General features: G+C 38.9%; 1 protein-coding gene across 3 annotated transcripts in view; it reads right to left on the reverse strand.

Annotated features, from left to right (window-relative positions):
• NBAS (NBAS subunit of NRZ tethering complex) overlaps nucleotides 1–17886 on the reverse strand; it is a 317946-nt gene that overhangs the window by 230327 nt on the left and 69733 nt on the right. For all 3 annotated transcript variants that reach the window (XR_013441601.1, XM_078055983.1, XM_078055984.1), the window contains 7 exons: nucleotides 10718–10781; nucleotides 9648–9841; nucleotides 7958–8215; nucleotides 7107–7232; nucleotides 3804–3955; nucleotides 2393–2533; nucleotides 2056–2134 (listed from right to left, as the gene is read on the reverse strand). Coding sequence is in view for 2 of the 3 variants with exons in the window: in XM_078055983.1 (XP_077912109.1) it covers nucleotides 2056–2134; nucleotides 2393–2533; nucleotides 3804–3955; nucleotides 7107–7232; nucleotides 7958–8215; nucleotides 9648–9841; nucleotides 10718–10781 (1014 nt within the window). In the remaining variant the exon portion in view is untranslated. The remainder of the gene's footprint in view (nucleotides 1–2055; nucleotides 2135–2392; nucleotides 2534–3803; nucleotides 3956–7106; nucleotides 7233–7957; nucleotides 8216–9647; nucleotides 9842–10717; nucleotides 10782–17886) is intronic.

Here is a 17886-nt window from a genome sequence, read left to right on the forward strand (position 1 = left end):
TCCAAGCCTCAGTTTTCATATCCATAAAACTAGAAGGAGAATAGCACCTGCCTGAAAGGACTGCTGAGAAATAATCCGGATTCAGTACCCAGCACAGTGGCTGACAGACACTAAGTCCTCAACAAACGTGCTGGTATTTCTTAAGGTATTCTCTTACCTTCCAATTGCTTCAACAAATATTTGCTGAGCTCCTCAAGGAGCCAGGTACCAATCTGAGCTTGGGGATATACCAGCCAACAAGACAAAACCCCTATACCTTTCCAGAGCTTCTGCTCCCATGTCCCCCTTGGAGTACTCTCCAGCCCCCTAAATCTGCCTGCCCTTTTTTTTTAAGGACTAGTTGGAATATCACTTCCCATGTAGCGTCTTCTTGGACGTCCCCAGGAAAAATAGAATGTTTTTCTCCACTATGCTCTCTCATCAATTCTTCACACATCGTGGTCTTCGCTTACTGCCTACATAATGAAGACTTCAGAGGGGCAGTTCCTTGCTCCTATCCCCCCTCCAGCACTGCCATGATGGCCGGTACATACCAGGCATTTGTGTCACATCGAAATGAATCCATTTTATCTAATTTATCACAGAATTCATAAAATAAGCCACGCCCCAGGATTAAAATGCAATGCCTGTCTCTACTACTATCCAGCTGGTGAGCCACTCTATCTGTACATCTTCATTTTTAAGTTTTAACAGCCGAATTCATCAACTTCACCTACTTTTCAAAAGCCTAATTAGCCTAATTCCCTAAGAAGTGGGCTCAACAGATACTTTAAACCATGCACTAGTAAAGGTACTTACAACTGTCAAATAGAAAAATAGTGCTTCGATAACTAAAGGGTAATGAAAGAAAATTAACTGGGTAGTCAAACTCCGAACATTTTATGGAACTCTTTAAGATCCCAAATCAATAAAATTTAGTAAAACAAGGGCTAAGAAAACATAATAAACCATATCTGTACCGACTTCGGCAGTTCATTACATGCTTTTATGTATTACCTCAAAATAGAACTCCAACACAATAAAAGGATATGCTTTAAAATAACATGACCATCCAATAATCAAACTAGTTGTACCTATAGATAAAAGTATTAGGAATTTTTTTTCAACCTGTTTGTACGAAATGATATACTCACTACCACGTTTTCTAGTGACCATAAATAGCTCTCTTTTGTCAGTGGTATTTTGTTTGAAAACACTTCTATTTCATTAGCAGGTGGGAAATCAAATGCTTTTGGATCTGCCTATAGGGATTAGAAATATTAAATATCTCCATTATCCCGGGGACAAGCATCACATCATTAGAGGTCACATTTACTGAGCGCCTGCTTTGTACCAGCACCAAGAGCCGAGAGAGGTGTGCCCACGGAAAGGAGGACTAACAAAGATGGGGAAGTAACCTGCAAGTGAAGTCAAGCTTTGAAAGTTAGAAATTTATATTAATTTCTGGGTAATTTCAGCTATGAGGGTCATGTGAAAAAAGCAGTCTAAACTATGTCTATTTGCTGAAATATCTTTAACAACATCTGAATTGTGCTATCGAACATGGAAACATCAGTGTTGTGTCCCTAAAGAAATAAAAATAAAGTATACCTTTTTTAAAGTTCATGTGTCTCATTTTGGCCATAATTAGGATCAAAGTTCAACCAACTAAATTCAACCCACTAGCAAATCATTAAAATGAGTCAGAAATATTCATATGAGGATTATTAAAACCCAGTGCATAATGAAATTTAGTACTGGAGATAGCTATATGCCATAACCTTAAAATCAAAATGTAAAATAAAAGTAAACGAAAAGGATCATATATCTAGAAAACACAGATACACTGAAATGGCTAAAGCATTTCTACTTCCTAGACTAACACAACTTCTGCCTTCCACAATCTCTAATTTTTACCAAAGCTGGTATGTAAGAGAAACTGCTTCTGCACAAAATGAATTTTTCCTAAAACATAACTAGTTATAAAGATCAAGAATGTCAGATATTAGGGTAGCCATAGCATTTATAATGATAGATCGAACAAACATAATTGGTTTGATTAAAACTAGTCCTCACCTCATATGTTGCAAGCCGATCTAAGTAGGTTAATAATTTCAGTCTACAACGGCAAAGTTCCTTTTGTTCCAGTGTTAACCTGTTGTGAATAACTCTATTAGGCCACTTATATTAACACAGAAGCACACTTCTCTATGAGTTAAAATAGAATAAAAATAACAATATTCCATTGAGCCCCAAACTGACGGAACAATACACAAAAGCACAAGGGTAAAATAATACTAACTGCATTTGATGTAAGTTGCTGGAATAATTCAGAGCAATTAATCCTCGTAAAGAACACACTTAAATGACTAGTTATTTTAAGGAAAGTACCAAACAGTCATAAATCATTTACTTTGCAAAGTTCACTAATTTAAGTAGTTCCCGTCTCTTCTTGATCTTCTTCTCCTTTTTATTCTTGGCAGGCTCTTCATCGGGTGGTGAAAGCTCCTCATAGGGGATACTGTCAATGTCGACTTCACCAGGTAATGTGAATCTGGAAGAAAAAAAAAAAAAAACCAAAGCTATTAGTGAAAGCTGTGTTCCCCTACTCTGGCTGATTTTATTACTACGTTGATTTCCACAGAAATAGAAAGAACCAATTATTTGAAAGAAAGCTTTTGCATTGCAAGCAAAGTGATTCACTCATATCCACAGGATGAGCAAAAAGTCATCACTAATCGTCACACACAAAAATTTTAAAATCACGGCAATGGAAACTACTTAGGAAAACATGTGAGGTTATACTCACCCAATGCGAAATAGCCCATGAAGAAAATGTTGCCCAGAGTTTACAGTCTGAATCACTTCTATTTAAGGTTTTAAAATGGTTTACTTAAAAAAATAAATAAATAGGGGGCCCAAGTGGCTCAGTTGGTTAAGCATCTGTCTTCGGCGCAGGTCATGGTCCCAGGGTCCTGGGATGGAGCCCAGCTCCCTGCTCAGCAGGGAGTCTGCTTCTCCCTCTCCCTTTGCCCCTCCCCCTGCTTTCTCTCATGCATGCTCTCTCTCTCAAGTAAATAATAAAAATCTTAAAAATAAATAAAATAAATGAATAAATAAATAAAAGTAAAATAAAATTTGAGGGGAACCTGGCTAGCTCCGTCCATAGAACATGGGACTCATGATCTTGGGGTCATGAGTTCAAGCCCCACATTGGGCATAGAGATTACTTAAAATTAATTAATTAGCGTACAAAAAATAAGGTTTGAAAATGATAATGAATGTCAGTCTCATTTACAGTACTTATTCATTAAATATACCATCACTTATATCTTTAAAAAATTCCAAATGTCTAATGAACAACAGCTCTTGTCAAATTACTACTATTATTGACAGACATTTGTGTGGTACTGACAAGTTTACGAAGTGCTTTCATAAAACACACAATTTAATCACTCGAATTCTCTAAAGGAGGTATGAGTCCAAGACAAACAAAGTGAATGAAGCTCACACTTGCCAAGGGGGTGCTCCTGACTGGTAAGCACTCCCAGGTACGTGTCTTTAGCCCACAGATTAGAAACTGCCAGCATCCGATAAAGGTTTGGAGAATCTGCTCTTTTCTTAGCATCAAGCTATCATAGGTACACATATTTAACTCAAAGGAAAGAAAGCTGTGACCTCAGATAAGAGAAGCATTGATCAAAGGCAACTGTCTCATTACAGGATAACCTAAATAAAGAAAAGTTTACCCTCTGCCATGTCTCAGCTTCAGTGTTTTCATAAAATCACCTTCCCTCTTGAATCCAAATCTTTCTGTGACCAACCTGCCATTGTGTGTTCCTTTCCCTATTGCTACCAGAGCCTCCAGGTCTGTGCCTTTCAATCCATACTGAAGCAGTTCCTTCGCAGCATCCACATTCTCGGGAACTCTTTCCAAACACTCATGAAGAACCCAGGATCGTTTCTTTATTTTGCTCTGGATACAAATAAAAAACAGAGGCAGTAAAGAACCCAGGACATCTGATAGCATGTGACAACTGCCTTCTAGAATCATAAAGTTAGACCTAAGGGAGTACAGCTATCTAAGCCCTTAGCCACAGGTGGCTTCTAGAGAAGCTCAACAGGAAAAGGCTAATTCCCTAATGGTGATTGGAATGGGATATAGAAAATGAGATTCCTACAGTTTTCTTTTTTTCTTCTAATGAGACACACTGAAACACAAAGCTCAGGACTCTTTTTCAGAAACATATAAAAGATCTACCCAAATTTTTATGGCTGCTCGTTAGTTTGCATTTGGGCTATATAATAGAGTAGAAAAGCAAGCAGAAAGGCAAGATAAGATATATCTTATTGTAACAAGCATGCTTCACTCTGAAACAAAACTAATGAGGCATAACACATCAAAGTTCTATATTTACTTGCCCATGAGATGTAACACAAAGTGCAGATGATAATTTAATTATAAAAAGCCATGATACGCTATTCTTTGGGAAGACCAGGGGCCGATTCCTCCCTCCCAACTGCTTCCTCTGACTCCATTCAAAATCCCTGACTTGCCCTCTTCAAGAAAGAGTCATTGTGGTTGTAAGTTTTAAGTAAGATTTGACTCCTACCCTGCATTCCTTTACACACTCCATTCTATCAGTTCTTTCTTCAAATGTCTCTTAACTCATTTCCTCTTCTCCAGCTCTATGGCCTCCATACCAGTCCAGGTCATCGACATCTCAGGAGTCCCTTGCCCTTAGTAGGGTTTCCCACCAACACTCTCCTTCCATGCTAGTTCATCTCCCTCTGTACCTCCACAGTCAAAAATCCACAACACCTCCCCATTACCCTAAAGATAAAAAGCCTAAGTCATCACAAGCCTTCCACATCCTCCAGAACCCAAATCAATGTATCTTCTAATCATATTTCCCAAAGTTTACTGCTGTTGAATAGCTGATCCAGCAGATGCGTTAACTTACAGAGCTCATTTACTCATCCAAAAAATACTGACTAGGCGCCTAAGGGGGCCAGGTACTAATCTAGACATGAAGCAATGATTATGACAAATTCAGTCAATGCCACAGGTCATGCTCATTTTCTTTTAATTTGCTCATACCATTTGTCCCATGAAGAATGCCTTCCTCTCTTCTAACTCCAGGAGGCCTGCTCTGAAGTCTTTCAAAGCTGCTCAAAATGTCTTCACTCTATAGCCTTCCATAACCACTGGATCTAAAATGATTGCTACTTTCACTGGGTTCCCACAGCATTTTTCTGGAATCTTCTTGTATGGTTATTTATATTTTAGACATGAAGCTTATCTTCTCAGAAACATTATAAGCTCCCTAAAAGGGAAGGCCATATTTATGCTTCTCCTGTACTCCTTTCACCTTCTCTCGCCTAGTGTTTTTACTCTTAATTGCCTATTTATTTAGCTGAAATAAGTATTTCTCCCAATAAAAAATGTACTTGCTTTGTCTCTCTTAACACCTGTCAACTCCTTCAAGGACCAAAATTGTCCTTTACTGTGTTCCAGAAAAAGCCCTGAGTGGGTATACATAAACTCACATGCTCACTGTCCTGAGTCACAAAAGAAGAAAGATAATACAGCTTTGGTGTTCTAATCTTCTAAAGGAAATACAAGCAACTTCTCTTCTTCCTTTATTTCATTATCCCTCATGCTCTCTCTTTTCTGGTGTCTTATTTGTTAACAGTTTATCTTCTGAAATGGTTGAAGCATCAACTTCTTACAACTACTTGTATAAGTGAATTTTATGGAAAAAAATTATCATGAAAATTTCCCAACATTTCTTAGATCTTCCTAAATGCAAAGGCATTTTCCTTTTTAAATGTCACAAGAGAAGTCATGCCCTCTTTAAAGCATGCCATAAATCCAACTGCATCCTCACGAAAGTGCCGAGGGTCCCAACACACAGGCTACGTAACAAATTTAACCCAGGCAGCAGGCAGCAGGAGGAACCCAGCTGTAAGATTTAAACAAAGAAGGAGAATTTGGAAAGCTTGATATGTCAGTTATCTATTGCCTCTCAGCTTCAAAAGTTCTCCTCACTGCCAGTCATGGGATGGACAGCATTTCCATTTTGCAACTGACAAAATATCAAGCTTCATCAAGAGAGGGCGCTGGAGGGCCACTGCAGAGGAAAGGCTCTGGTTTCTAGTCCTAATGTGCTCAGGTTCTAAACTCGTTCCTATGGCTTAGCAGCCAGCAAAGCATGTAGGGGACATCCAGAAGCGCCTGCTTCCCCCCTTACTCCCACTGAACACAACTTCCCACTGAATTTCAGTTGTTACTCCCATGGGCATATTCCTTCCCAGTAAATTTCCCAGGCACACGGGGCGGGGGGGGGGGGGGGGGGGGGGCGGGGGTGGGAGGGGGGAGGGGGTCTTCCTAGACTATGCCGACCTGCATACTAGGAACTTTTTCTTTTCAGTCCTGGCCATGGTTCCTTATCTGAGGTTTTCCGACCCCCAACCTCAGCTTGCCGGGGCACCCTAACTATAGGCATCAGCTTGCCCAACCATCCCACCTTTTCCTACCTGCCAACCATGGCAACTAAGAACCAGCCATGGCCCGAGGCATCCCAAAGAACTCTTCCTCCAATGTGCCCCCAACTACTCCAAAGTTCAATGAGGTCTGAATCCCAGCTCAAGGGAGGAGGCCTCCCTTCCAAGTTTGTTCCCTTCTTGGGTCTGCTCCTTCAACCTTAAGCTATTCCCTAGGGTTCTCTTTACCCCTTTATAGTAAATCTCACTAGAAAATAATGCTCCATATTAAAACTTTCCCTGTTCAAATTACTAGGTGGTTTCTGGCTCCTGAGGGGACCCTGAATGATGTAGGCAAAGAAAGTAACTGAGGTAGAGGAAGAGAAAGGATTAGGCCAAAACCAGGTAGTTAGCTGGTTTATCAGTGACTATCTGTTCACACATCTTCAGCACTAAAGTTCAGCTGCAAGGCCAATACAACCAGATAAAAGATAACTTCTCCGCATTGAAAGAAACACACTTCAGCATTAGAAATGTCAGCAATATAAAATGCTCCAATATGAAGTCCTATAATCAAAAAAAAAAAAAAAAAAATTCCATACATTTGAATTTTACCATGTTACCAAAATATTTAAACATACCAAGTAATTCTGGATTGAAGCAATGTTGACGGCGGACTTCCTCCACTGCCGCTGATACACTAGATCCGTATCCAGGCCGTAGGTCTGAGCTAGAGACAAGGCTTCCTCATACTCTTCACTTTCAATCTTGGCACAAGGAAATGGGAAGAGGAACGTTTCATTAGTGAATCGTCCAGTGTCACTATCATGAGGTCACGGATGAGGATAATCCCTTCACTTCACAGCATGCGATGCACTGCTAACTATTCTCATGTGCACAGTGGCACCAGAAGCCCACAGACCTGTTGGGGGGCAGACAGACCAGTACTCCTTTCCACACTCAACAGAAAGCTGAGAGACAGTTGAAGTGCCCACATTTATAGAGTAAAACAATGGCAGAACCAGGAAAGGAGTGCCAACAGCCTAAGTCCTCGTCCAGGGCCCACCCGGGACCCTGCAGGGACAGCACACATAACCGGAATGCTCAGCGTGGATTCGATCTGCTCCCCAAGCAAAGCCCTGGCTGGAGAGCAAACCCGCATTTCTTCCCTCACCACCTGCAGTCTCAGCAGACAGCTGCACTTACCAAGCATCAGGTGAGAGCTGAAGGCCATGTGAAGGGTAACGGAGACCTGGCTAAGCCACAAGTGGACAGTCTAAGTGAATTCATCTTTTATCCACTGTTTTCACTTTGACTCCTCAGGCACAAAAAGCCAGCACTATTTTCACAAGCTCTATCCCACGGATACGTCTAACATATCAATGATAGGGTAATCCCTCTTTAAATTTCTGTATTAAAAAATTAGTCTTTTCCTCACTGAAATAAAATCTGGAGGCCTGGGAACTTTGGAAGTGATAGGATGCCCCCTCACCTTTCTCTGATAAAGCTCCTCCGGAGTCGTGGAGCGCAAACTCACGAGGCGGTAGTTTTTAGTAATGGCTCGCGGGCGTTTCCGTGGGGGTGCGAATCGCTCCATTTCCGTCACCAGATACAGGCCCTGTTTTATGTAGCCAAAGTAGCGAGCCTTGGCAGACACCTCCTGATCAGAATCAGAATCCTCTTCCCCTTCTTCTTCATCTCCACCCCGAGTCTCCAAACGAGATCGTTTGGGGGTAAGTTTAATCTCACACTAAATGTAAAAAGGAAATGTTAAATCAGTAGTGAGGAACTCAAGACAAGCTTTCGAGTCCATGAGAAAAATATTTTTAATTCTACTCTGGTTCATGCATGACATGAGCCACATGATGAAGACAAAGAGTAGACTTCAGAGGAACCCAACAACAAACAGAATACCCATCAGCAGCTCCAGAAATATCCACAGCCTTATTGGCCACAAATCTCCAAAACTAAACCCTGTTTTCATAATGGCTCATTAATATGATCTCCCAAATATATGTCTGGCAATTATTTTAGGAAAATAAAAAGAATGTTAATTCCTTCACTTTTGATATTTTTGTACCTGCTGTAGAGAAATAGGATTTTTTCATCTATTTAGAAAATGAACTTGAAGGTATTTATTTGCTTTACTGAGAACAGCTCTCCTGCCTTCCCTCCCTTTTTAAAAAAAAAATGTCTAACAGCTTCACAAACTTCTGAGTCTGAAAGCCTGACTGTTAAAGATAACTTTCATTCCCAGACTTAAGAGAGTTGGCTTCAATTTTAAGCCATGGCTCTCATTTATGAAATAACATCTGTAGACTCAGTAACAAACTTTGAGGTAAAAAATACTTGTAAATCTGCACTGAAGTGAAAGCTATTAAAGGTCTTTACCCTTGAAAGGCCTAGAGTAAGAATTTTTAATGGCCAAAACATAACTTTAAATTACTAGCCTCCATTTTCACGTCTTTTGACATGAGACAAACAAGCTTTCTTTACTAAAAAGAACCAGAATTTTTAAGTTCCCAAACTTCATGGAAATAGTTTGTTTAAAGACCATATTTAGGGCGCCTGGGTGGCTCAGTTGGTTGGGCGACTGCCTTCGGCTCAGGTCATGATCCTGGAGTCCCTGGATCGAGTCCCGCATCGGGCTCCCTGCTCGGCGGGGAGTCTGCTTCTCCCTCTGACCCTCCCCCCTCTCATGTGCTCTCCCTCTCTCTCATTTTCTCTCAAATAAAACCTTTAAAACAAAACAAAACAAAACAAACAAAAAAAAAGACCATATTTAAGTAGAAATACCTTTTACATTTTAAGATGTCTAATCTAAGAAAAAGAAAAAAAACTAACATGCCTGTGAAGAAAAAAATGCTTTATAAAGAACAAAATGACTCCATTTTCTTCAGTCTTACAATGCAATTTTTTTAACTGACTAAACAATAGATCTTTCTTATACTGCACTCAATCTCTGATTCCAATCACAGGTTTTTGTTTTTAAGGACAAGATTAGATAATGGGACAGCTAAAATTTAAAAATCAAATGTTTAGCCATACTTCAATAAAAATAAATGGACAGCCATCATTAAAAAAAATTAATTACATTTATATTAGAATCAGGTGTTTAGATTTTTGGTGAAATGCATGTTTATTTTCCAACACACCAGCTGCTCTAAAACGGAAAGCATTACCTCCAAACTTAAAAATCCTCCATCATGGGCAGCAGTGACTTGAGGTGACGGCTCGAACCACTCACAGGATTTTCCCAGTAAATTCTTCAAAGTTTTCACTGACGAAACAGCCAAAGCACCAGAGCAACGAGCCAGAGTCACTGCGTTGGCTGCCCACCAATTTACATCTATCAACGGGTAAAAGGACTCTTTATCTAACGGAGAAAAAAAAAAATCAATACAAGTCCATCTGTCAGTGTGGCTTAAATACAACACATTTAGTCCAATGATCAATTTAAAAACCATATTTGGGCCCTAAACATGTTAAGTAAGAAAAAATAAATTGTAAGTCATCACCCAAATTTTTACAAAATGGTAATTTATTTAATAAACATCTAAGTGTCAACAATTTACCAAAGTCCAAAATTCTAAGGATGCAGGAGTAAGTATGTTTAGGTCTTTCCACTTAAAAAATGAAGAATATACAGACAGTATCACCATTTTCAACAGAGTAAGCTGAAGGTTGGTGTGTACAAAGTATACATATCATAAGGGTTATAAAAGGTTTTAGAAAATGTTCATATATCCTTTTTCAGACAAACAATATGAGAGAATTATACTCTTAATAAAAATTTAAGATAGATACATAATCGTTTTCAAAGCTGATTTCCTCTTAAACTTGTGAAGGAGATCAGAATCACCACCTCAAAATATGCCACTTTGATATAAATATTTTAAGATAAAGAAATTTGAGAAACCCAAAGTTCTTTTTGTCTTGTCACTTCTCTTAATAATTTTATTGTTCCTTTGCCAAGATGCTGTATAAGTAAGCCCAATTTCCAAACAACCCTTGGAGTTAACTCATTTCTGGGTACTCCCATGTGTAAACTCGACGTACACCCTAGAAACTTGTTTGCTCTTCTCCTGTTAATCTGTCTTGTGTCAATCTAATTATACAGGGCCTCAGCCAGAGAACCTTGGAGAGTAAAAAAAAGATTTTTTTCATCCCCTATATATATCATCCAGAGAGCACTTTTATTACACAATAGTAGTCTCTTAAGGTTTTAATTATCATATTTCATACAACTCACCTTTGATTTTTTTTCTCTTCTCAATAGAGAGTCTCCAATCAGGATTAAGTTCGTCATAGCCTGGCTAAATGTGAAAAATATGCACAGGACTTCTTGAGTCAACAATGTAAGAAAATCATGAGAACATCATCAAGAACTATGGATTTTTTAAAGTAACAAAATACGGAAATGACGCTTTCCTTCAATCTTTTAATTATACCTAGCTGAAATCTATTCCTCTCGATAATCTTGTTCTTACACTTCAAATGTGCACAAGCAACTACTGTGACTCAATTTAATAAAGAAAATAGCATGCATAAGAACAGTAAGACAGCGAGTATGCAATTAATACAAATGAGAGCAAGATACACTAACAGTTCTGCACATACACACACACACACACACACACTTACATTCTGGGAGGAGAACAGCTATGCTGTTGTAAATAACACAGGCCTGGATACAAGTCCTACTCCTACAACTTATAAGCTGAGCGACCCCTCCAGGCCTTGGGCTCCCTAGCTCTGAGACAGGACTCTGCAACCCCCGTGTTATCTCCAGTTCTAACTTCCTAGGACTAAAAATTTACTAAGTAAAAAAATATAACCATGCAATCCTCAAACCTGATCTATTCATATTCTAATTTCATGGAACATAATGTCATGCCCACCTTCTAGAATCTCAAATATCATACAACAATTGAGATTAAGGCACTGCCGTACACCCTCTTGGCTCATTGTTAATTATTTCATTTTCAGAATTTTAACAGTATGGGAAAAGGCCAGCAAAAAATCATTTGGCTATTTATCTGAAATCTTAAGCTTAAAATAAAAATGCTATATTACATCAAAATGTGCTTTTTCATCTAACGTAACAGAACAAGCATATATGTTTTATTAACAATTTCTCAGTGGCTAACCCTTTAGAGTATGAAAATTAATACTTCTTTCCATGGCCTAAAAGAACTTCCTGATCTCCACTACTATGATAAATCACTCAGAGCAGTCCCTGAGGACAGAAGACAGAATTCTTTAAACTTTATCCAAAAAGTTACCATAAAAGCCAAGAAATAGAATGTCCTCGTTTATTTTATCATAAAAAAGAGAATTAACTTTCAAAGACTTAGACTATCAGAAGGTATATATTAGTGAAAATAATCAACTTATTGAAATCTTATTTGATCGTTTATAGGGCACTTTAGCCATTTTCAGTCCCCCTGAATCACTGGTGTACATGTTCCCACAGCACCACATGCATGTCACCACTGATTTTATTTTTTTAAGATTTTATTTATTTATTTGGCAGAGAGAATAAGTGCACAGCAGGGGGAGCATCAGGCAGAGGGAGAGGGAGAAGCAGGCTCCCCGCTGAGCAGGGAGCCCAATGCGGGACTCATTCCCAGGACCCCGGGATCATGACCCTCTGAACCAAAGGAAGACGCTTAACGACTGAGCCACCCGGGCGCCCCATACCACCACTGATTTATATGACAACATGTGTGCCTCCCTAAACTGACATTCTGAAGTACACTAGGGGAGCAGGGAGTAAAGCTTTAAGTCCCACAAGCAACAACAACACTGATAATTCAGCCTTAGGTAAATTTAAGTACATACAGATCACAATGAAATTTAAAAGAAATCTTCAAAAAATTTTCAAAAGAAATCCCTCAGTGGTATAAGTACATTGAGAATTCAAGGTGAGCTTGTCTTCATCCAAGTTAATGATGAGAAGGAGCACCATGAACAAGCAGTACTAGTCTATGGGGGTCAGTCTCCACATACTTTGGGACTAGACTGTTCCATGCAGATGGCTTAAATAATGGATGTCTCTTGTGATTTCATTTCCTAACCACAAGTTGAAGATTTGTTCTGCATCCACAGCTTTGTCAGTCATCCTCCTATTCCCAGATCCATCATGGTGCTCACCTGTCATAGTAGCTAAATGCTGAATAAGTGAATGAATTAATCTTTTAAATCATTGCACTCCAATGAGAATGCCTACAGTACAGGAAAATTAGTTGACATAGTAGTAGTGTTCCTACACCCTCTAACAAGTGTGGTTTCTTCTGCTATTTAGTCAATGAATACTGTGCACTTACACTGTGAGAGAGGGAAAAGAAATCAGATATTGTAGGTCCCACAACTCAAGCAGGCAGAGAGCTAAGAAACAGATAAAATTTACTATAACCCAAGTTGAAATTTGATAACTACCCAAAAAGAGACCTAGATAAAAGCACCAAGGGTATCAAAGGATGAAGAGATCATTTTTTAATACAGGCTTGAGAAAGCTGAAAGGGGTTAAAGAGGTATAAAGAAAGTGTTACATTGGTGCTATCAGACTGGATAAAACCTGGGCATGGAACATGGGTGGAGGAAGACATTCCAGTCAGAGAAATACATGAGCGAAAGTACACAAAAGGTTAAAAAAGTACTAAATTTATTCAGGAAACAAAAGTAGGTCAGAGGGCGGCTGAGTGGCTCAGTCAGTTAAGCATCCAGCTATTGGTTTCAGCTCAGGTCATGATCTCATGGGTCCTGGGATCAAGCCCCACATGGGGCTCTGCACTCAGCAGGGAGTCTGCTCGAAGATTCTATCCCTCTGCCCCTCCCCTCCACTCATGCTCTGTCTAAAGTAAATAAATAAATCTTTAAAAAAAGAAAAAAAAGTAGGTCCGTTTAACTAAAGCACAGGAATATCAGTTCTCATGATCTGCATTTTTGCTTGTCTTAGGGTTCTGGGGGAAGTGAGGGTTCACAAAGTCATTTTTTGTTGTTGTTGAGCTAAAATTCACATAATGTAAATTAACCATTTTAAAATGAACCTTCAGTGGCATTTAGTATGTTCACCGTGTTGTCACTTCCTTTTAGTTTCCAAGCATTTCTATCAATCCAAAATGAAACCACTTACCAGCAGACAGTTATCTCCCGCTCCCCCTCCCCTCAGCCGCTACCAATCTGCTTTCTGCCTCAAATGGATTTACCTATTCTGGATGTTTCATATAAATGAATTCACACAATATGTAACCTCTTGTGTCTGGCTTCCTTCGAGTAGCATAATGTTCTCAAGGTACATCCACATTATAACATATATCAGTACTTCATTCATTTATATGAATATCAAATAATATTCTATTGTAGGTATTTACCGCAATTGATTGATCCAGCCTTCCATTAATGGACATTTGCGTTTCTTCCGCTTGTGGCTGTTGTGAATAGTGCTGCTCAAACATGTATGTAAATGTATTTGTTTGAGTACCTGTTTTAAATTCTTCTGGATATACACCTAACTATCTATACGCTATCACCTTTGCAGTACATCTAGCAGATTCACTCTAGATATGTGAACTAAATGTTTAACTTCACAATATTTGCAAGTCTGATGAAATTATCTGCACAGTATATTTAAGAAAGAAGCCCCAACAAAATTCCAAACTTAGCTCTGCTTCAGGCTATGAAAGCCTGAATGAAAGAAAATTAAAGAAAGCAAAGAAACAAAAGAAAACACTAATTTGAAGGGATACATAAACCCCTATGTTCGCTGCAACATTATTTACAACAGCCAAGATATGGAAGCAACCCAGTGGCCACTGATACAGGAGATAAAAAAGATGTGGTATATACATATAATGGAATATTACTCAGCCACACAAAAGAATGAGATCTTGCCATTTGCATGGCAACGTGCACAGACCTTGAGGGTATTATGCTAAGTGGAGTAAGTCAGACAAAGACAGACAAATACTATATGATTTCATTTATATGTGGGATCTAAAACACAAAACAAAGAAAATATAAACTGACTCATTAATACAGAGAATAAAATGGTAGTTGTAGGAGTGGGGGGAGATGGACAAAAATAGGTAAAGGGCATTAAGAGGCACCTCCCTGCCCCCAAAAAAGCTGATACTCCCACTGCATCCCCCATACTATTCAAACTGCACCAGACTTACCATCCTTCATCCCTAAAAACTCTATGAGGGGACCCGTGATCTGGCCGTGCTATAGGACATCTGATATACACCCAGTAGGCTGGTGCTTTGAGAGCAGGATCACCAAGAACCCACGACCCCTATGAATGCACGCCATGGGTACTGACTCCTGGTACCATGTTCTTATATTCTGAGAAGTAACCTCCGTGTCACTCTGCTTTGTAGGACATGCTACCTTGTGTCTGAAAACAGCCCGAGGTGCCCCCATGTCATGGTGTAGCAGCAGCCTAAAGGAGAATGTCCTAAGAATACACTTACAGATTTTGTACAGAAAGGCTATCATGGCTACTGCAATGTTTTCTTTGGATTTAGGAATTTAATTGTTGATCCTTTTTAACGGCTAGAAGCTAAATATAATGAAGACCCAGCATGCAACAGCATAAAAGCAACCTGTCAAATGTTTTTTTTTTCATTCCACAAACACTTATTAGTATTTAATATGCCAAGCTCTATGTTAGACCCCATGGAAGAAATGTATATTCAGTGTCTATTCTCCAGAAGTTCACAGTTGAGTGAAGCTGTGAAATCAGCTGTGGCTTATATCAAGATTAATCACATTAACTGTCATCTTCCCACTTATCTTTCATTGATTGATCCATTTAACAAAATTTGTTCAATACCTACTTTTGTGTCAAAGAGCAAATAAAATTGTAGGAGAAATGAAACTTATCTTTCCTATTTCATCTAAGGAAGTACAAATAGAAAAATAATAAAACTTATTCAGAAAAAATTAAGGCCAAAAATGAGATGAAAATATATAAACATAACATATGGGAAATGTTTGAAATGAAAAACACTTTAGAAATTTTACTATATTCCAGACGTGAACAAAACTTAATACTCACAGATTTCTAGCCAGATGGAATTTCATATTGACAATGAAAGCTGAAGTATTTAATCAACTCAAAACTGGAGAGAAGTAAATCAGAATAGGCACTTCCACAACTACCTTTAATCATTAGATTTTAAAGAGAGAATACTCAATCACACAAAGCATATTATGAAAAACTAATAAAGTAGCGAATTACACGAAGAAAGCCCCAGATGAGCTGCATTCACAATTTCGTAGAAGAGGCTAAGGCTGTAGAGGCAATAGTAACGTTAGTTTCTTCTCAGGCAATGTTTTAGCTAAAACGATAGCTGATTATACACTATATATTACCATGTAATCTACTGCAAACTCATTGGCTCGGCTAGTCATGTCCTGGAACAGCCATAAGAAGAGGTACAGCCCTGTCCCACCTGGCTGACCCAAGGTCCCCTGACTATTGCTGGACGAAGGAGAAAGGAGCACTGTTTAAGTTTCTCAGCCAGTGATGAGTACATAAAATGACACCAATATATTTGGTAAATGACTTACTTATAGTTTCACGTTTCCAGGGTCTCGGCACAACGAACCACCCAACTCCAGAGCTGTCATTCACATAAACTGCATGGACTCTCTCCCTTGTTTTCCGTTAATATCATCGCTAGTGCCTAACTGGCCCGGACAAAAGTCAGCAGCTCTCAACATAAGGGCTACAGAAGATACGCTGAAAGAAAGACTTAACCTATGAGGTCGGAGAACCCGAGCCCAACCGGAATCTTGAGTCTAACATGCAGTGATAAAAGTTTACTTCTTTTAGCACTAGTCCCATCTATTAAAATACGAAAACGCTTGTCACTTTCCAGGACTGCAGTGAAGTAACTGAAATAGGTGACAATCACCTAGGGTGGACAGCCAAACCTTACTATACAAATGCTACTTACTCCCAAAGATCCTTCCCCCCAACTCCACCAACTGGATTGTGTGTCCTTCCTCTGAGCTTACCTTTCCATAATATTAACATGTTCCTTTATTGATTTGTTTATAATCTCCCTTGCAAGACTATGAACATCTTAAGGGCAAGCACTGGGACTTCACTGCATTTTCTACTCTGAAACTTGGTAAAGATTCAGTAAATAGTTGAACTCTATTATTTTATGATTATTATTACAAATATAGTTAACAGCTTACTCTATAGAACTGTTACATACAAGCTTTACAGCACTTAACACAGTACACTAGATTTCAATGACTCCCTTCATACAGTAATATCCAAACCAAAAATGTCCAATCCAAGGTGATGAACTCCCAGGATATAGGTGAAAGACTCAAGCAAAGTAGAGTTGTTCAAACTCTTTTCGCTGAACAGTTACCACCCTCACATAATCTCTCCACACATCATAAGTACTGTATCTATCTATTGTAAACTTAAGGATTTACCAGTGAGAAGCTATGTCAATTATTTACTCCAGTTCTTGGCGGTACACAATAACTGGGGCTCAAGAGTCCAACACATCCGAGAAGGCTGAAGAAATCTGTGTTACATTCACTGAGAAAAAGGATTTAACTCTATTCTTCTGAAGATCAAATAAATAAAGCCTAATTTAAAAAACCAAATAGATGTTTTTTCCACCTTTTTAAAAATGTATTTATGTTCCCACAGGGTCATGGATAAAGCACGTACATCACAGTCAGAGAGAGATGAAACCAAATCTCAACTCTACTGCTTACTTGACTTGCTAAGTAAACCTGGAACAAAATAAGTGCTCAATAAATAATAATAGAGGTTATTATTACAGCAAATTTTGCAGAAGCTACAGGAATACTGTCTACATGAACCATGATCTTACTGAGCTACATAAGCCGAAATGAGTGTATCAAAAGAAACCAGAGTGTTCTTCCTGTGAAAATGATGAAGCCTCACAGGAGTTTGTTTATCATGGAATAAAGTTTCAGAAAGAACAGTAGAAAGGGTTGGACAAAAGCAGGGAGAAGGGAGAGGAAAGTTCAGGAAGCAAGTGTGAAACAGCATCATGATCAGATGAGAAGAGACGACAGGTAAACAAATCAGTTTGCATTTTGACCATAATCTTAGAATTTTAAAGAAAAAATTAGATGAAATTAAATTCTTTGTGTTTTCAACTTTGGACAAAATTTCTTCTCAGACCAAAATGAGCAGGGGTCTCGGAGCACAAAATCTATTCTATTTAGCCACAGTCTTTCCATGTGCTGAGCTACAGCAAGAAAACAGAGGGGTTGGCAGCCACCAGCCCAGGATGGGATGAAATCTGGAATGAGGTGGTGTGCTGAGCAGCAGTAGAAATACCAATAAAGATAGGATTAGGTTTAATAATTCTCACTAAGCCACTGTTCCCTCAGCAAAGGAATCTACCACCT

Source organism: Halichoerus grypus, chromosome 10 (assembly GCF_964656455.1).
Source record: "Halichoerus grypus chromosome 10, mHalGry1.hap1.1, whole genome shotgun sequence".
In the NCBI taxonomy this organism is placed as follows: domain Eukaryota; kingdom Metazoa; phylum Chordata; class Mammalia; order Carnivora; family Phocidae; genus Halichoerus; species Halichoerus grypus.